We start from the raw sequence: 21,174 nt of genomic DNA on the forward strand, positions 1-21,174 counted from the left end.
GCTTGACTAAAACCTTTTTTGGCAGCTCTGAAGGGGCTGAAATCTGTAGCTGAGGCCGGCCAGAACTATTCACCAATTCTAATAAACTTCCTTTAAAGCAGCAGTGGGTAGAAATGGAGCAAATAAGATTAAAAAATATATATTTTTATAAAACGGTCATTATATCCTGACATTAGTGCATGAGACAGGTAATCTGAAAAAAATCATGTGTCCTTCGATGCTCCTAATGGCATCTGGATTCCACAGACGAAAACAACCAGTCAGAGCCGAGCTGGAGCCTTGCCGTCTCTGAGCAGCTGTCAATCACTCGCAAACTCTGATCAAACGGTCAAACTAGGCAGCGCTGATCAAATATGAATCAATTTTCTGTTACTGTAATGCCTATTTCTCTCCTGAACTGTTTTCAGAATCATCTCGTAGTGTACTGTTTAGCTGTAATATGAAAAATTCTATGACCCGGCAGCCATGTTGAGATCAGTTGAGGAAATACCAAGCACCGCCCACCAGCCGGAGCATAGCCAATAGGAACGCTCTCTCAATGAAATGACCTGTGATTGGTCAACGTCTCCCTGAAGCCTAAAAACAGAGCCATGAGGAGGTGCAGAAGTCTAGTTTTCTCTCAGAATACTTGAATTACAATATGCTGAAAGGTTATTATGGAATTTTTGCCCAATGATGCCAAAAATATACTGCCTACCCCCGCTTAAATCCATCAATCCATTAACTGTTGCCACTTATCAAAAGTTTACAGGGTCGCAGGGGGGGCTGAGACTGAACCCAGCGAGAGGCGGGGTACACCCTGGACAGGTCGCCAGTCAATCACAGGGCTGACACATAGAGACAGACAACCAGAGTTTCAGTGATGATTGCGACCACATAAACATAGTCAAATGCGGCCCGCCAGAAAATATTTTTACTAGGGCTGTTATAGTTAACGCGATAGTATCCAGTACGCGACTAGTATCATATGAAACTAGAAAACCTAAGGAATCCATTGGTACCAGCCATGTCATACTAGCTTGTCTCTAAGGAGGTTAAATAACGCTCCAAACTTAGGACAAGGAAAAATGGGCATGGCCATTTTCAAAGGGGTCCCTTGACCTCTGACCTCCAGATATGTGAATGAAAATGGGTTCTATGGGTACCCACGAGTCTCCCCTTTACAGACATGCCCACTTTATGATAATCACATGCAGTTTGGGGCAAGTCATAGTCAAGTCAGCACACTGACACACTGATAAAGCAGCATATTTGCCCACTCCCATGTTGATCATGCAATAAAATATTTGAATCGATTGACAGCCCTAGTTTAAATAAACAAAGCAACGTTAAAAATCAGTTAATGACTTACTCAGATATGCAGACCTCTATCCTGAATAACAGAATCAACTGGTAGTGACACATTTCTTTCACCAGACTCAAATACCAGGGTACGTTGTAGCTGAATGTTTTATCTACGACACCCTGCAAACTTCATTTTACTCTAAAGACTGAAAAAAGAAATATCTTAAATCTTCTACATTAACACTGTGACAAACTAATTTAATTATTCTAATGTAATTAAATTATATAGCACGCTGTCAGCCTGTAATTAAAACACATGTGGAAACAGCTACTTGATTAATAGAAAGCACCGACAAATTAATATTCTTTGCGACATCAGTAACAGTCACTAAAATATTCAATACATGATTAGAAATAATGTAAGTTTGTTAAAATATGGGAGCTTTTTTGTTTTGCATAACTAACCTTCACTAACAATATTAACGGATGATCTGGCAAACTGCTAAGCATGAGACGACGATACAAAGCAAAAATTCCAAAGCTAAGGATGGTTTTGTGCGCTGCGGTGATGTAACCAGGTGTTACAAAGGTGCTATTGTTTCGTGTGTTAACCCTTTGAAAAAAGAGGTTTTGTCTGACAGTGTTCGTCGGGTCTTTTGGGGGAACAGCACTAAATGTGGACAACCCTCGGTGCTCTCTATGGGCTTCTATGGTAAGTTGCTGGGTCAGGCTGTTTTCACAAAGGGGACCTCTGCTTGGCAGGTATAAAAAGGGAAGGTTTCCAACAGGGAGACAAGCAGTTCAGCTCCAAGTGCAGTACCACCAGCACCAGCACCAGCAGCAGCATCGCCTCTAGCTACAACATCTGGCAAAGATGACTTCCAGCAACATGAACATGATGAACAAGATCGTCTTCTACGAGGACAAGAACTTCCAGGGCCGCTCCTACGAGTGCATGAGCGACTGCCCCGACATGTCCTCCTACATGAGCCGCTGCCACTCCTGCAGGGTGGAGAGGGGCTGCTTCATGGTCTACGACCGCACCAACTTCATGGGAAACCAGCACTTCATGAGGAGGGGCGAGTACGCCGACTACATGAGCATGATGGGCATGAACGACTGCATCAGGTCCTGCCGCATGATCCCCATGCACAGAGGCTCCTACAGGATGAGGATCTACGAGAGGGACAACTTCCAGGGCCAGATGCAAGAGCTGATGGACGACTGCGACAACATCATGGACCGCCACAGCATGTCCAACATGATGTCCTGCAACGTGATGGAGGGCCACTGGCTGATGTACGAGCAGCCCAACTTCAGAGGAAGGATGATGTACATGAGGCCCGGCGAGTACAGGAACTTCTCCAGCATGGGCATGAGCGGTATGAGGTTCATGAGCATGAAGCGCATCATGGATTCCTGCCACTAGACGACGACTCGCCGCGGTGCAGCAATTAGCTCCTAAACAAATTCGAGAAAATTAGAGACTAAACAACTTATCTGAAGCAACATACGCAGAAAATGGGTGAAAATGACTGACAACCACTGAACTGCACATACAGACGGTCTTTGAATGAAGGCTGGCTGATAAAGAACCCTAATAAATCTGATTTGTTACCAAAGCTATGTTGGAGTAATTTCCATTCTTTGTTCCTTTTCTTCCAATTATCTTCTTTCTTCTTGCTACATTTTCTAAAATGTACCTCATCAACCTTCCTACTTAACTTCCGATCCCCTCGACTCGCTGATGTAGGCACAGGGCTGGGTAACAAAACCAAACATTTTAACGATAACAAATATGGTTCAGTTTGATGAAGTATTGAAAGATGGACTTCAGGGTTAACCCCTTCAGGGTTTTCAGTCCTACGACAGTGGTTCACTTCTTACCGGGGTAGATCGCCATGGTAACTTATGCTGAACACCTAACCTGCTCTGGAGCGTTCCAGATAAGAGATCAACTCGTATGAAAGCACCGCCTGCTGACCAGTCAGAGCTCAGTGCGCGGATCAAATGATAACAATACACAAAGACGAAGAAGTTACAGTCATAATCCAGGCTAAAAACAACACAGTTTAAACTGAAAAATGCAGGAAGGACAGCTGGCTGTATGCTGTGGGTGATTACCGCTTTGAATTATGTTTTTATATTTATTTTTCTTATTTGAAAACGCAGCTGAAAGAAGGCTGACGCAGCTGAAAGAAGGCTGAAAAAAATGCCACTTCATCACCGAAGGGCCTAATGAAGTGTAATCTATTCATCCACTCTAAAATGAAAGCTATTTATAATATCACTGCCCCATTTAGACGACTATATCGGATTTTCGATTTTTCTTTTAAATTAAGAACTCTGTTAATTTACGCATTCACACATCGGCAATTGTTTTCTTTTGCCAGCTGTCCTTCCTGCATTTGGCAGCTGCAGCTGTGTTACTATTAGTCTGGATTGTGTCTTTAACTTCTTCCTATTTGTCTGATATTATGGTTTGCTCTTGGTTTGTAAAATGTGCCGCCCTGCCGACTTGTATCCATGTTTGTGATTGGTCACATGGTGCGAACACCGCCGCTTTCGTCTGAACACGCTCAGAACCAGATAGAGAAACCCTGGGTTGATTTACCGAGTTGATAACCACCTTCGTAGGACCGCTTAGCGTGATCGCGGTTGTTAAACCAGATAACGAGAAGATACCCTGGGTATGTTGAACTCGCTCCGAAGTACATGTCTCAGGGAGTGATATTAGCCTAATGGGAAAACAGATTTGGCGGAGTTTTTGGTGAAACTGGCAGTCTTGCCTCTTTCTTTTCCTCTCTGTCTGTGCATCAGGGCAGGGCTGGGATCTTCCACCACCTCCTGTCTCCGCATTAATCCTAACAAAGTCCCCGTGTACGTGGGAAATCCGGCTCCCATGTTGCAGGTCAAGGTGTGTCTGCTTTCTGTGACCTTGTCTGCTCTTTTTCTCACATTAGCAGGTGGAACAGCTCTCATCCCTCCCTGTCAGGCCTAATTAGAGTAGATCTGAACAAATAACAGTCATTAGTCAGGCAGCCTCACACAGGCAGGCAGCTGGGATACGATAAAGCCAATAGCTCCACTGGGGTAGAGCCCAGCTTTTCATAGCAGTCCTATAATAATAACCTATATTAATATGACTGAGGGATTTAAGGATGACTAAGGGATTTAAGGATTCTGTTCACCAATAGCTTATTGAGATATTAAAGTTGTAAAACAAAAAGCCCTGCAGCCACTAGCGGTGGTGGTAGATGAGAATTACCAATAGCATTGGGAGGCTTCTTGCATCTTGCAAACACCAACTATCACCATCCTTTGGGCCCAGACACCACAGCAGACAGTTGATCAGACATCGGGCACTGTTGGTGTGCACATGTGTGTCCAACTCTTGCAATTTGGCTCTGTAAGTTGTCAACCTGTATCAGTGAGTCAGTATGTTGACTGACTAAGAGGCAGTCATTGACAGAGAGCGGTCTGATTGGCTTTCTCCTTATTTTCCATCTGTGTATTTCCTTGTCTTCTTCCAACAAAAGAAATTCTGAACTTATCAATATTTTGTACTAACACCAGATCAAGGTATTATGTGTAATGTAATCACTCATAGTGATGAACCCACAGATAATTATCACCAATTCTGAAGTTCTCCTCAGCTCCAAAGAGCTTTTTAGCATCTTATCTCATTAGCCGCTTTTCCGTTACGCGCCAAATTTGGTCAAGCTTGTGCGCGCCAAGGCCCGTTTTGTTTCAATTGTCACTTCCGTACTTAGATCACGCCTTGGTTTTATCGCTGAAGAATAACGTAAAAATGAAAAATAGACAACTGACAGTTTTGGTCAAATGAGGACATTAGGGCTCTACTCACTATCTGAGCAGAGGATTAAACAAATCAGCAGTTAAAAAAAAATGTGTAATGGCGGACTAGCTTCATCTGGGAATTTAACAATATGTTAACGGAGGTTTTGCTCCGACAGTTGAATATTTGTTCATTTAAAATGTAAATTAACTGATCAAACAGACTTTTCACAATTCACTCACTTCTTCTGATAAATTGGTCATGTTACACAAAGGAGATTTCTGATTTAAAGAAATCACATGTTATAAAAATTGCGTGGACGTGCTGACTGGCGGTGAAACAGTAATGTCGCACATCTAGCTGTTAAAGTTAAATATCAGCCGAAATGAAAAGTCTATTTTTAGGAGTCATACAAAGTCATCGTTATAATTTAGAGTATCGTCTGTTTAACGGGGAACCCAGATCTGTTAATCTGAGCAACATGTTAACAGAGTCTGGAAAGTAGTTACGCCGGCCGGCAGTCCGGCGGAGGGACACCATGGTCGGATTGTCAGAGGGAGATTCAGTCGGTGAGTTTTTTGGCAATAAAGAGCAAAAGTGATTCAACTGAACACTCACATATGTTATGGATTGCTCATCGGCACTAACTGTAATTCCAGTATGGCTATTTTATGTTATAGGAGTCCGTTTATGTTATCTGCGCTTTGGTATGGGTGACGCTTACACCGAGGCGGTAAATTATAGGCGATTGAAGGCGACAGCGAAGTCGGATCTGGGTCTGTCCGTAGCGGGCTGGTCGCTGCCGGAGGCCCCGCTGGAGTCTGAGCTGAAGGAGGTTCTGGTGAACCTGCATGATTTAATTGTTTTTCGCTGGATTGGACCCAGTGGCACCGATGACGAGCGTTGAAAATAATGATATAGAAATAGCCAATCTTCTCGCTGATGGTGTCGTTTACTTATGCAGGTCATATAGGGGCATCGGAAGTAAATTTAGACTGTTTCATAACCAGTTCAAACTTTGTAGTAACTTAAACAGTAATAATGAAGCAACATGTGATGCAATGCATCAGTTCTTTGAAGCTGGAACGGGGTGCTTCAGGGCCCATAGATCCCATAGCTGGGTCTAAAAGATGAAGAAGAAGCTGCATGATAGTTCAAATCGGAAATCATCAGTCTTCTCTTCATTATGCTGCGCAATATTGAGCTTTTTAAAGCGGAAACACCTTCAGTAGCTACTCCCAAAGACAACATAATCCTGTTCACAGCTCACAGCAGGGGTGGACGGACAAATAGGAGTTCAACCATCAAAACACAACTTTAGAGGACTTTCTAATGCCGAGCGTCTCCGTCTCTGCCTCTGGTGCTTCGTGGAGAGATCACAAGAAGAAAAAGGAAAGAGGCAAAATATCCCTCTTCACATCCTTTCATGAATAGAAGGCACCCATCTGCCAAATGCCTCTTCACATTAACTTTGCACCATTGAAGGCAGCGATGGAGCACGACAACACCATACAATGCTGGAGCCATTTGGGCTGGAACATCAAGTTCTTCAATTGATTTATTTCCCCCTCTCTCACTTTTTCACACACGTCTCTCAGCAGAAGCTGAGACCTCGTCTGACACGTCTGCCTAGTAGGGAAAGATTGTGTTCAGGGGTTAGCTACAAGCAGACAACAGCAAATGTTTTGTCTGAGATGAAAGAAAGGAAGGAAGAAGTCGGACAGCCGCAGAAATAATTCATGGATTGTGCCGAAAATAACTCTGTTCAATGTTTTAATACTGCCTTCTGTGATCTTGGGCGGCGATCCAATGTGACAAGCTCCTGTTTGGTCAAAATCATCCATTCGGAAAAAGATGTGAGCAGGCTAATCCCAAACCAAACAATGAGCTCATGTACATGGATCCACTGTCTATCTAAGCCGGTTAATTTGAACAGTGACACAGGTCGACAAATACATGAGACTTCCTCTAAAAGGGGACGACTTGGCAAAACAGAGAGAGCTACTGGAGTAGGTTTAACAAGACTGCGGGCCACATTTTAGATTGTTTGGACGTCTGGGCGCTGGCAACAGTGGCACTAAGGTTAGTCAAAAACCTGTTTAAAAGAGAACAGAGTCTGGCAGGAGTGGAGCGCTATATCCAAGCTGCTTTTGTGAGTCACATCAAGACAAGGCTCAAATGGAGGCCAGCCATTTCTTTGGCACAAACAGCACTACTAGGGAAACCAAAAACCAGAGGGGTAAACAAAACTCTCAACTACAGCACAAGCAATGAAAACTGCAAACATATGAAAGACGGTTGTCATTCGTAGTCATAGGAATATGTGGACAATGGTGGGAAAGGATTAGACACTTTAGGGGGCTTCTGGGTGGTTCATTGTGCGAGGAAGCCGTGTGTTCGGCCCCCAGCCTGTGCTCACATCAACTCACACATCAGTCTGTGATCATGGCTCAACTCGTACCCAACAGCTGGACTACAATTGGCAAGTCTGGATTTATTGTAAGGCTTAGAGGTGCTGGGAACTGGGGCTTGGGGGGATCAGTCTACCACCGAAAGTCCTCCCACATATGCAGAGGATAGAATTAGAAGAGAAAAGAGAAGGAAGCCTGTTTCAAAGTAAGAGCTCGTCGGACTGTCAAAAACCTCTGAAGGCCCCTCCCCCGGTAGAATAGTTGGCAATCATGCCTATTGGTTATAACAACATGATGCTCACCAAGTTATTTGCTGTGATCTCGGAATGTGGCGATGATGTGAGTCAGAAACATGAGCAGTCGAACAGCGAGACAGACAGATTTAGACAATCTGGCAAGACGGCCGGCCTGTGTACAAACTGCCTGATGGTTTGACTGCTTCTTGCCCTGTCGGCATTTGTTATAGAAATATCACCGTAACCACAGATTTCTGCAAATACTTTTGGGGAGTACATTGTTATCATGATCGATGGCGGCGCATCTAGATGTGGCTGACGTAAGAACTTCAACATCGAAAAAGGGAGCATGGGGATTGGATAGAGTGCAGCAGACCCTGAGACGATCACCGCCCACGGCATCTTCGTAGGGGGAGGTTGAGTCGGGATGGGAGCTAAGCTAACCCAGTTAGGACCTGAGGCTATTCCAATACCCAGCCAGAGGAGGAGCCGCTGCTCACTCATCCACACACGTATCTCTCTGCACGAAGAAGGAGGCAGGGTCACGCGTCATCAACGCGTCATCAGTTACACAGCGCATGTGTTATACCCTGTGGTTTTAATAGTCAGGGTGATCGGAATCCTTAAAAAAAATCCTTAATCCGGATCATAATCGGCACAAAAATCAAATGGATTGTTCATTGTGCTACACTCCACCCCTCCAAAAAATGTCATTCAAATCCATCGCGAACTCTTGGAGTAATCCTGCTAACAGACAAACAAACAAACAAACAAACTCCTTTGGCCTTCGGCCTTGGTGGAGGTAATAATGAAGCATTGTGTGGCAGTGCATCAGCTCTTTGTAGCTGGAATGGGGTGCTTCAGGGCACAAACTGTAGATCCCATAGTTGGGTCTAAAAGATGAACTCTTACTCGTGGCTGATGTCCGACCACAGGAAAATAAAAAGGATGAAATAAGACTTCAGGCTCAGAGACTGTTGTGCTCACATCTTAACAGAGACCTGGCTCCATTGTGGCATCCCGGATCAAGCTATTGACGCCCCGACTGCAGGACAGAGCGCAGGACTCCGGTGGGACGAGAACAGGTGGACTCTGTGTTGATGCTTGGTGCTCAAACATAAAGTTGATGGACAAGGTTTCCCCTGATGTTGAATTTTGACTGTTTGAATATGGCGACAATATTATCTGCCCAGAGAATTCACCAGTGCTTTTGTCGCTGTTGTTGGATGGTCTAGGCTACACCCGTATTTTGTTGCACAACCCTGTGTTTCAGAATGACAATAAATGTTCCTTGAATCCTTGATAGATCTTATTTTAAGTTGCAACGAAATGGAATTATCCTTTAAGTAGTGAAAGTTTGGGTAGCAGATGACAAAAAAAATCTTACAAGACCTTGCTTGGGGCCTTTGGCTGAAATTGAGTCTTAAGGATCAGTTTCAGAGGTTGTACTACAAATGGAGTAGGTACAACCTCCCTATAGGGTTTCTGACAACTAAAGGCATTTAGTTGCATTCACTGGGAGGAGATTTGTACTCAACGCATTATGTTTTGTGGAGTCTTTGTTTTGCAGACCTTTATTTCTCTGGTTGCCATGGAATAAGGCTGACAGACTGGAAAAGCTTGTTTAGGGCAGAGAAAGGTGGCTCAGATAGAATATCAGACCAATGACCCGAAGGCCAAGCATAGGTTACATGTGTGTGAGTGTGTGTGAGTGTGTGTGGGGGTCTCTCATATTGCCTCATTGTGATTTCCCTAGTAAATGTACATGGAAAAAAAACAGGTGTGAACTGTTACGGGGCTGAAAGAATTCAGTATTACAAGAGTGAGAAGAATCTTATTTCACACATTGACTGAAGCGAACAGCTGCTCTTGTGTTGTCAGCCGGTACAAGCAGACTGTATCACATTATACACTCTCATTAACAGCTCTTTATTACTGCAATTTGTGGGTAAATATTTTGACCATTCTGCTTACAGCCACTTTATTTCTTTTAAGGATATAATCTGGAATTCATTTGACCATACAATTGAGATTAGCACAAAAGCAGATCCGGATGAAAAACTATATTTATATTTTGGGACTTTCTTGACACGCCATAAGACCAAAGGTATCCTTCCATGATGCAAGATTTAGCTGCAATCTCAATGTATCATGATATAAAGAAGTGGAATTTAGGATTTAAATAGACTTTCACTGTCAGAAGGTCTATTCTTGCCCAGTAAGACATTTTCCTTTTTCCACTTGCACAAGAGTGAGCACACTTTCAGCATATCTACAGTATATATCAGTATACAGATACACTATTTTACTGGAAACAAAGACTTCCCCAAAATGTATTCTGGTAAAAGAAGGAAAAAAATGATCCATGATATATAAAGCTTGTGTTAGAAGTGAGCTAACAAACATGTTCTACCCACATTTGACCCATTTATAAGAAAACTGGTTGCAGGAAAATAACCATATATCATCGTGGGTTCAGCTGTAGTTACACACACAGCACACAACATCATCCCTCACTTTCAACATCGAGACCATTCCTTTGCTAAGTTTACAATGGGAACAAGAATACACAACAAAGTCAGCACTGCAGGGACATGGTTTATTTTAATTTAAACCGTCTGCTTTCAGAGCCCAATGTTAAACATGTAGATAAATAATTATAAAACAAATATTTTCATGAGTAATTGGTGTAAAAAAAGTACTTGTGCAGTTAAGGCATGAATGAAAAACAGAGGAGGAAGCAGCTACTAAAACGCTTCATTTTAAACTGAACTTTTAGCACAAACCAGTTGGATGATTTGTTCTTGTTTTATGTCGACTAACTGAGAAACCGACTGGCCTGTTGGATAGCAGAGCTGCACGTTTTATATGAGGGGAGGCTGGACATGACCCCAAAATCCATCATCGCCACTTGGCAAAATTAATGGATGGATGGATGGATACTTTATTGATCCCGAAATAATTCAATAAAAAAACAAAAAAATGTTTAATTTTTTTTATAATAATTTAATAATTAATGAAAATATATATATATTTTTTATTGATTATTCTTTATAATTATAGAAACAATAAAAAAATTATAAAAAAAAAAAATGATACGCCCTCAAGTTCTCTTTACTATACATGCTTGGTTTCTGTATCAGGTAGCGTTGTCAAAAATATACTAGTAATATACTATACTAACTATACTACTGCTGTCACAATACTGGAAGACTGCCTACTTGTCTAATCAAAAGTTTAGGCCTACCAAACAGTTGGACTTTATCTGAGGTGTAAATGGGGACTCCTAAATAAGTAATCCTTTAACAATCCTATAGTTATTATTTGAACCTGTGTTCATTAAACCCCGGTTGGGCGCATGGCAAGCCAGTTTGGATGACGCATTTTGACTCAGTTAGTCCGACAGGAAACATGAATTCATCCGTCATCCTGATGAGACCAGTTAAAGGAAATCCAACATCACATATCCAGTTTTCAATCCTGGATGCCTGCGCTTATAGACTTGACTGTCAAAGTTATTATCTGTCCAGTCAGCACGGCCGTTAGCTACCAGTTTCTATGGTTTACTGAATATCAGGGTGAACACTGAGACTAAGGTGGGATCCTCCTGTCCTGGGAGTCTGCCTGGCAGCCACCGAGTGGCTATTAGCCATGTTACAAACTGCCCCAGCAGGTACCCGGAGACGGACAGACAGAGTGCTGATTGTCACTGGTGTTATCTGAGCCGAGCGGTGGCAGTTGGCAGGGTGGGTTTCACCCAGTGTAAATGTGAAGTGACAGTGTGTTATTGTGATAAACTCGAGCGGGGCCAGCCTTATTCCAGGCGGTTCTGTTGGCAACGGACGAGGACACCGATACGGGCCAACTTTGTAATGCGAGCTGAACCCAAACTGCCCGCTTCCCTTTGTGTGAGCTGTTGGAAAACTGCTGTAGCTAGCAGCAAAAACCTGTTACTCTCGCTGTTCATTTCCAAGTCCTATACCTCTGAATAAATATCTGAATCAATCCCGGTGATATGACCTGTTATAATGTGTGATATTCCATAGTGTGCCTTGGCTTGAACACCGACAGTAGAATAATCAAGATGGAGAAAGGGCGAAGACCACTGACAGAGCAACTCAACACGTGGGGTGTGGCAGTGAATTATGGGAGCATATGGCACAGGATGGGAGGAGCGACGGGAGTCAGCAGTATGGTTTAAAGGAGACGCAGACGAGACAAATCTATCACTGCTATCACTGGCAACGATTAGATGAAAAGTCTGCCTCAAGACACCGTGGAGACATTACATCTTCATGTGTACATTTGATAATCCACTCATCAGCATGCAGGGCAGTGAATGGGGAGTGAGAGTGAAGGGGGTGGGGGGTGAGGGGAGGTAAAACCAACATGAGAGGGGAGGGGTACAGCCCCACCATTCGCTCCTCTGCAGGTCAGGGAGCCCTACACTTCTCTCCCCTTCGCCAGCCGCCGCTGCTGCTGCATCGTCTGGGCTTTGTGGAGCTGTTGCCATGGAGATGTGGGTCAGAGCGCTGATGTGCGAGCGCAGCGTGGATTTTGGCGCTGGCAGCGGAGTGCAAACAGCCCGGGCTGGAGCCGGCAGTAAACTCTGGCTGAATCTAGGTCACCGGGATTCTCCAGAGCAGAAGCAGGCTGAGGCACAAGTTACCGAGGGGGTCCGAGGTGGTGGGAGAGGGGAGGGGTGACGGCGAGGGCTGGGGAATACCGCCTCACACACAACTGGATTGCAACAAACCCCAATGCATTAAAAAATACTTGAATGGGGATCTGTATAAGAACTTTCCACTTTGGGATTTGGGAACATGTTTAGGTTTTTTTGAGTGTCTTCTTTCCCTTCCAATGGTGCATTCAAACACAATGCAAAGCAAATTTTACTTCATTTGGCGTGAATTTGAACAGGACAACAGGACATTTTGGGATATTAGCTGTAACAGCACGCACTGTGTCTTACTGTGACATCTGTGGACATCTGTGAGACAGCTCATAACTCATTTTATTTGCTTCGTGGTCCTCCCCTTTTTTTTCTTCCACTTTTGTACAAGTGAAGTCAAATGACTTCAATAACTTCTCAATAAGCTACATAATTTATAGTTAGACATTTACGGCTTCTTCTGGGAATCTCGTGCTATGCCACCTATAGTGTCATGCAGATTTTGCATGCAAGTTGAAATAGATTACACTCTGAGTGGACATGTCTTCACCTCAAAACTATGGAAGTAAACAATGTGCAAATTAAACACAACATTTTCTAATAAATAATTGTATAAATACAGAAATATATATATACATATATATATACATGAAATATATAAATTAAGCAATAAAATGTGAAATTAAGAAATATTGGATTTTTGAAATTAAGTAAAAATAATTCAACTTGATTTCATGATTTATAGAGCGCTGCAGTGAGGACATATTTTTGTAGGTGAACCAGGAAGTTAGCATCGCCCTGGGTTCCCTCCACAAAAGGCTAATGGGATTGTTCCATTGGGTTTTGGAGTATTGCAGAAAATCAGCTCTGTGGCAAACGCACGTTTATAATACTCATACTACATGTTTAGTTCAGCAAGATAATCTCCACAAATGAACACCAGTCGTTATGATATTTGAAGTGTAAATGCAAACCAGAAGTAAAAAGCTAACGAACTAATCCACGGTCGCATGAACGTGAGAACGTGGGTGCGTGCGCCTTCAGGGGGCGAAAACACTTTGCCAGCTGGTCACAGCTGGTTGTAATCAACGTAGATTTTGCATTGTTTGCACATTATTTTTCACTATACTCGACCCCTGCAGAGTCCGACCACCAGATACCATTATTATATGACATATTAGTATGAGATTTGTTTATCATTATCACCTCTTATGAGATGTTAATCAATTTTATCGAAATCGCAATAGGTTTTACTGCAATATTCAAATGAGCAGTATTTGTTAAAGGTGAAATGTGTGTCAAAAGATGTCCACATATCTTATTCTACAGACTTAAGAAAACATCTTAGTTTGGTGCAAATCCCTGCAAAAATCACACCTTAATCATTTTTACAGTATACAGTATATGTTCTTCAATGTAAATGAGAATAATGACGTAAAAATGATCATTCCCTGTAATGTTGCAAATCAAAACGCAATACCAATATCATTCAAAATAATCGCAATTAGATATTGTCTCAAAATCATGCAGCCCTACTTAAAATATAGTTATATACAGTAGCTTAATAGCTTGTCAGTGATGTGTCTGTGTTTTTGTTCCGATGCTCTGCACAGATCTGACACTTGCCCGCCCGCCCGCTCTCATTCCCAGCTCTCTGAAACTCTGTGCGCTGCCGTTGCGGCGGAGTTGGCGGTACGGAGGTCCCCGGGGACCGTCAGTAGACGGTCTTATGTTTTTAGGTTCATAAAATGTACCCAAATATGTAGGATATTACTACTGCCGTCTTCTGTCGGTTAAAAACAACAACACATCTGGTCTAGGGGTATGATGTAGGGTACGTGTTTATTTGCATATACAGCGGGGAAGTGAGATCCGATCACAAGTGGTGACTTGTAGTGAAACTAGGATGTGTCATATAGATAACTCCTCAGAATCAGCCGTTCATCGACCATTTCAGCGCTTTCAAAGCGAGCGACAGGAATAAATAGAAACAGGGTGTCCGACAAAAGTTCAGCTCAAAACATCACGCTGCAAAGTGCTGCGTCTCTCGTGGTCTGTTAGAACACAGTGTCATCGGCATAATGCGCAAAAATAGATATTCGAATAGTTCAAACCTTTGTGTGCTTTAGAAGAAATATTCATCAGTTTTGGCCACTCAGCAGCGTATTTTGCCATATTTTAGCAAAACCATGAGTGTTTGGAAGTATATTGAGTGGACTATGTTTCTGTGGATGATTTTCTCTGTAACTTGTCTATTTGAATCCAAGAAGACAGAGTTCATTGAAAAGCAATTAAAAATCCTCCATGAAATCTAAAGATCAGTTTCTTCTCTGGCAGAACAATTAAAGTGAGCACAGTAAAGACTGCGGTCATAACTCAGCTATCTGTCTGACAGTGAAGTCTTCCCAACCACTCTGAGACACAACACAGATCTTCATCTCCCCGCATGAGCAAAACCTGAAACATCCCTGGTGAATCGTTGGCAATGCAGGAAACAATTCCTCCCATTGTTCCTCCAGCACCACAGACAAAAAGCCCCTGAGGAGAGATGGATTGCCATCCCTTCCTTTTGAGCATCACCCGGTCAAAAGGAAAATGCTAATGGGGTGCTGGAAGCAAACAGGGAAGCAGTAGAACTGGCACAGTGTAGCAGTTGTTATTCTGATTCACAACGTTGGCAGGAGAAATAATAGACTAACTTCTTTACTAATAAGCAGGAGAACTGAGTCACCGAGCGGGTTAGATAGAAGTGCATCATTGCTGCCACTTTAAACGCCTCAATATCTTTGTTTTCCATAAACACAAAGAACAAGATGGACAACTTCCCATTTCTGATAAATCAACTTGTTCTTTTCTCAAAATAAAATTAATTTGGACACTTGACATTCAGAGATTTCTGCAAGAACTGCATTTTTCTGCATTTAGATGGCAAGCACTTCTGTTCTAGAAACTGCTGACTTATTGTCAATCTAGCTAGGAAAGCCATCTGTCCTCTGAATGCTCTAGGTCTCTAGTTTGTGGCTGTAAAGTTTCATGAGACTGTGATTATCATAGAAGTCACCACAGGTCATTTTATACAGTGAGGTCAAAGTTCAAAAAGTGGTCTCACTACAATGAAATGGCTACTATGAGGACTAACATCATCACACATGGATACAGTTGGGCTCATTGGATCCACAAGAGTCTCAGCTTTACAGTGATACCTAATTTATGTAATTCCAAGACTGTTTAGGGACCCCAGTATGCAGAAATATTCAGATACAAGATTTTGGTATAGGCGAAAATAACATTTATACTGTATTCAAAAACTGCATGATTTTTGCCCCAACTGCATGTGATGCAACTGTAAAGGGGAGACTCGTGGGTACCCATAGAACCCATTTTCATTCACATATCTTGAGGTCAGAGGTCAAGGGACCCCTTTGAAAATGAAATTTAGCCTAACTTTGTAGCGTTATTTAGCCTCCTTCCCTGAAAGACAGTAAAGTCGGTCGGGGTCTCAGAGGGAGAAGTTATTGCTGGTAAGACAGTAACTATACACCCACAATATCACACAACAAGTAACACAGACAACACTGAAAGCAGACATGAGGGATTGTTTCTGTCAAACAGGTTTGAATTCTCTGCATAGTGATTTATATACCGCAGTAAGAAACTAAAACACTAGTAAACCGATAGCAACATTTGGCAAAGGCAAAGGTTATACACGCTCTGCTTTAAAAGGGGTTATCGTGATGTATGAGGCGCGTGTGATTTGCAGTTAATAGACAAAACATGCAAAACCCCTTATATGTCCTCACTCACTAGAGCAGGGTGATTTGCATAACATTGTACAGAGCAACAGGTGATGAAGTTCAATATTTGAATACGTCAAGCCCATGTAAAACGGCTGACTACTGTTGCCATGGTTACCACAAACACACTACTAAAACCAAACAGCATTAAATAATCTCGCTACAGAACATAACAGCATCTAGTGCTATAGATCTGTCAGTTAAAAATGCATCAAGACCAAGATGTCAGCTGTATTTTGTGTTTAACTGGGATGGATGAGCAGCTGTGACAGCCTCGGGCAGATTCTACTGTTTTAAACTGCCTTTTTCTCTTCCAAAGACGCTGCTGACGCACAAAGCCAGAGACTCTCAGCCAACGCTGTTGTCACTTGTAACTGAATTCCCCCATTTACACAAGATGACTGGGTAACCAGTGACGGCCTTATCACTAGGGGAAACAAACCTGGACACCTTTTGTTCTCGACAAGAAAAGAGCAGCAAAACAAAAATGAGTCGAGATAAAGCGTCTATTGTCCTCACGCACAGCCCGTCATCAAAATGTCCTTGAGATACAGACACTTGGTTATGATGTAACTACTCATTTCTGCTTTTAAAAGGCCAGAGTCTGTGAGAGCTTGGATAATAGAAAGAAGGGGGACGTGTGAAAATGGCTAGTAAGTCATTATGATGTTTTATAAAGGCATCGTCCATTATGACCGTTTTCTTATTCAAACAAGCTCTAAATAATTCAAGAAATGCTGCGTCATAGATTTCAGAAGATGCTTTAAATGTATTTTTAAAGCTTTACTGCTAAGCTCCATCATCAAGCTACTGAGCCAACCCTGAGATGCTCAGCTCGCTTTGTCGCACACCAACTAACTGTAACAACCATAGACTGTAGAGAAAGATGGGCGACATGACAGCTCCCCAAAAGTGAAGCCAAAACATCTGGATCGCCCCCCTGGTGGCTGGCTGCAGTAGAGCTCATAAACCCCGCCCCCTCCATGTTAGCGAATGGTACATGGGCCAAACTAAAAAGTCAAAGTACAGGTCAAATAAATGTTTCCAAAAAATGATTTCTGTCTGACTGATATTATGATTAGTTGTACACATCGCCAGATAACACAGATAATAATTAAATGTATATGAATGTTTAACGCTAGCACACTATATGTCCATTCCGTAACTAGGCCTGTCACTCGCGATTAATCTCAAATTAATCACAGTTTTTATCTGTTCAAAATGTACCTTAAAGGGAGATTTGTCAAGTATTTAATACTCTTATCAACATGGGAGTGGGCAAATATGCTGTTTTATGCAAAGTTAGATTTCCAATAATATATATTTATTATTGGAAATCAATTAACAACACAAAACAATGACAGATATTGTCCAGAAACCCTCACAGGTACTGCATTTAGCATAAAAAATATGCTCAAATCATAACATGGCAAACTGCAGCCCAACAGGCAACAACAGCTGTCAGTGTGTCAGTGTGCTGACTTGACTATGACTTGCCCCCAAACTGCATGTGATTATCATAAAGTGGGCTTGTCTGTAAAGGGGAGACTTGTGGGTACCCATAGAACCCATTTTCATTCACATATTTTGAGATCAGAGGTCAAGAGACCCCTTTGAAAATGGCCATGGCAGTTTTTCCTCACAAAAGTTTAGCTTGGAGCGTTATTTAGCCTCCTACAGTATATGCCAGTATCTTCACTGGAAAATTTAAACTAAAACTGAACCCGCTACAACCTAAGTTGCGTTAAAAAGTTAGCGCCTTTAAAACAAATATGTATTAACGTGTTATTATTGCATTAACTTTGACAGCCATACTCCCAATGACACCAAGCGCAACAGTGTCATTGCAATGTAACCTATATCGGGATAGAAGATTTTGGCCTCAACACCCAGCCCAAATATGTGCTGTTACATCAGGTCCTTAGCTTTTACAGTTCTATCTGTGAGGACTTTCCTGAGCAAACTGAATGACTCTCAGCTCAGCAGCCATGGTATTTAGTAATGGTCCCTAATTCATAGCTGCTCCTTTTGTATCCCCTCTCCAACATTGTTCACGTGCCCACTGATGCCTTTATCCCTCGAGACAAATCCCAAGCAACTGTGACCACATCCTTGCATTCTTTCTATGAAAACTCCCAACTCCAGCAATTAGTGGACTGTTACACTATGCAGAGGGCTTGGGAACATAACATCCGTAGACCTCGGAAGACCTTTCAAAAGAAGACAACAATGCCTTTCCGGCATTCCTCAGAGAATATGTACATATGCCCTAGAGCAAAAAAAGGGGGGGGGGAATTCACATTCCCAGTCTACAGGGATCACAATTAGCCCCTGATGGAGTACAACAGAAGGAGGTCCAAGAGGTCTTGTCAGGGATGAAAAAGCCCAATTGAGATTAGCTGTTTAATTCCAGTCAATTCACTGAGTTCTGATGATCTGTAGCACACGGGGCACATGTTCAACCTGTTTCACATAAACCCCGACGCAGAAAAAAACACAGCTCCAGACGTGGGATTAAATCCAGGCAAGGGTAGCAGTGCATGTGTGTCACATAACGAAGAATTTCCTTCCATCCGTCAAAGAGAATTACAGGCGTGACGGGACATAATGTGCTCATTGTGCTCTCCGGCATCACTTCTTATCTACAGCGAAGGGGGAATGCCACGGAGGGGTTTAGGAAGCTACCGCAGGTTTGCAGTTGCTTGAGCTAAACAAACCAAAAATTGGTAAAGTGCATTGATGTAGGTTTGTCCCCCAGTGTGAGGAAATCTGGGGAAGAATATGGATTGGGGTGTCACTGCAAATCCATCAAACACGAAGCCTCAGGTGATACAGCAACACCTTTTTACCCTGTGTTCAGGTGAACTAGCACTGATCTTTTCATAAAAATACACCAACTGAACTAAAATAGGCTCCATAATTAAAAAGCAAATGTGTAAATCATACCTGATATTTCAGTCTTTAGCTGAAGCAATAAGTGTATTTGTAGGTTGACCGAACTTTAACATTTACATTTATTAACATTTCTTATAAATAAAGAGTTGTTGCTTGTCTCCTTTTTACATTGAAGTAAATTACTGTAACCAAAGACCACAGCTCTGCCGTGAAATGCCAGGATCTTTTTCCACCAGAAGAGGAACTCACAAAGCTGCATCTGCAACCCATAAATACAGTATGCAGTACCATAAAAGCACCCTTTATTCTTTTGTTTAAAGAGTCATAACTCAGGACACTGTCACTATCACTTATTTCAATTTTGATAAAACAAGAACAGACTTATCAAATCAGGGATCTGTGAGGAAAACTACAGATGACACCTTTCTTCGCGAATCTCAGTGTCGAAATATGACCAGCTTTTGCAGCCAAGTGACGGGGTGATTTCAATCTGTCAGCACCATCCGAACTGCAATCTTACCCTCCATACTTCCCCAAAATCTATGTTGAAAATGAGTCTACCCTCATGCTCCACATCTATTATGGCCAAATCACGCTCCAGGCCAATACTACATGTGGCGCTTTTCTAGTATGGGGCTTGGAAGGATTACCAAATGTCCAAACAAAGACAACAAAAACGGTATGATTGCTGCAGTAAACGTCATGCCAATTACACACGGTGTGAATCACCGCAGCCAGGTGCCCTGAATATAATGAAAAACTCAGGGACAACAAATACTGAAGACAGTCTTCCCTGCATACCAAACAGACTGTGTCTCTGTCTGCTATAACAAGCCAGTGTTATCACACTCACTAGACATTTGATTGAATGAATGAGCCTATATCTTATGGATGGAGGAGAAGCCTACAGTGTTTCCACACCCAGACAAACAGGAGAACAAAAGGGCTCATTAGAAAACCATTATTTTTTTTCTGAGCCCTCGGTCAGTATTACTGACATTAGTCAGTAAACATGGAAAACTCATCTGGTCTTTAAGGTCATTTTCATCAGTCACACCAGTGGAGGGGCCTAAAGGTGGTGATGTCTGTTGGTCAGTCTGTTTAAAGGCCCAGACACATCAACTAGACATCAAAGAGCTAGCGTCAATGAAAGCCAACCTTTGAGTCACCTCAAGTCACCTTTGTCTTGGCCAAAAAGTTGCATTTGAACACACCGCAAAGACGACAGCTGACGGCCAGTTAGTACGTACGTTCTGCGCCTGCGTGAAATTAAATAACTCTCCACACCAGCAGGCGGCGGTAGTCTGTATTCGTCACTCAAAAAGGGAAACCAGCAGACTGAGGACGGCGGATATACAAGCCGTTGTTATGATACGTAATTGACACAAAGCGGCGTTTGTCGACCAGTTTTAACACCACTCTCTCTCACCACTTAGCTTCATTCCAGATGTTCATGTCACTCTGAAAATATCCGTGTGTTGGAACGAACAGATGAGATGAAGATGAAAAATGAGAAGTGCCTTCTGTGTGTGGCCTCTTGATTTTACTCTTTGGCTTGCTTTCCTCACTTCCGTTTCTCTTCTCGTGCAGATTCATGTAAGAAACAGTCACAAGAGTTATTTCTCTCACTGACGAGCTCCGCTGCCGCTGACTCGGCCAAAAAGCCTCCGACACGGGCAGACTAGAGCCGACGGTGCAGGACACACCGAAAAAACTAGGCTTACCGACGGCCCAAACTATCGGACGGCCGACCGTTGGCTTGGTGTGTCTTGACACAACTACAGGCTAGATTGCTACGATATTCATGGTCCCCAAAGGGGGATTCTTAATGTTTTTGGTGACCCCCTGACTTTTCTTCTTGCACCAACATCAAGCCCAAATTGTCCACTTGTATAAATGAAATCTGAAAGAAATCAAATATGCAGATTACATGAAGAACTGAGCACATTCATGGTCCCCAGAGGATTGAATCTTGTTGGCCCGCTACCGGAACAATAACCCTTTTGTGGGGTATGCATTGCAGCCTTAATCATGTACAAAATATAACAATCTGGTGATGCTGTGACAAAAAAAATCTTGCCTT

At 42.6% G+C, this 21,174-nt stretch overlaps 1 protein-coding gene and 1 long non-coding RNA gene across 3 annotated transcripts in view; one reads left to right on the forward strand and one right to left on the reverse strand.

Annotated features, from left to right (window-relative positions):
- LOC141756425 (uncharacterized) overlaps positions 1 to 21,174 on the reverse strand; it is a 184,319-nt gene that overhangs the window by 131,160 nt on the left and 31,985 nt on the right. The window lies entirely within an intron of this gene.
- LOC141756424 (gamma-crystallin M2-like) lies at positions 1,840 to 2,876 on the forward strand. The gene has a single exon (XM_074616114.1). It carries the CDS (start codon positions 2,159 to 2,161, stop codon positions 2,711 to 2,713), a length of 555 nt encoding a protein of 184 aa, XP_074472215.1. The 5' UTR covers positions 1,840 to 2,158; the 3' UTR covers positions 2,714 to 2,876.

Source organism: Sebastes fasciatus, chromosome 18 (genome assembly GCF_043250625.1).
Source record: "Sebastes fasciatus isolate fSebFas1 chromosome 18, fSebFas1.pri, whole genome shotgun sequence".
Taxonomy (NCBI): Eukaryota; Metazoa; Chordata; class Actinopteri; order Perciformes; family Sebastidae; genus Sebastes; species Sebastes fasciatus.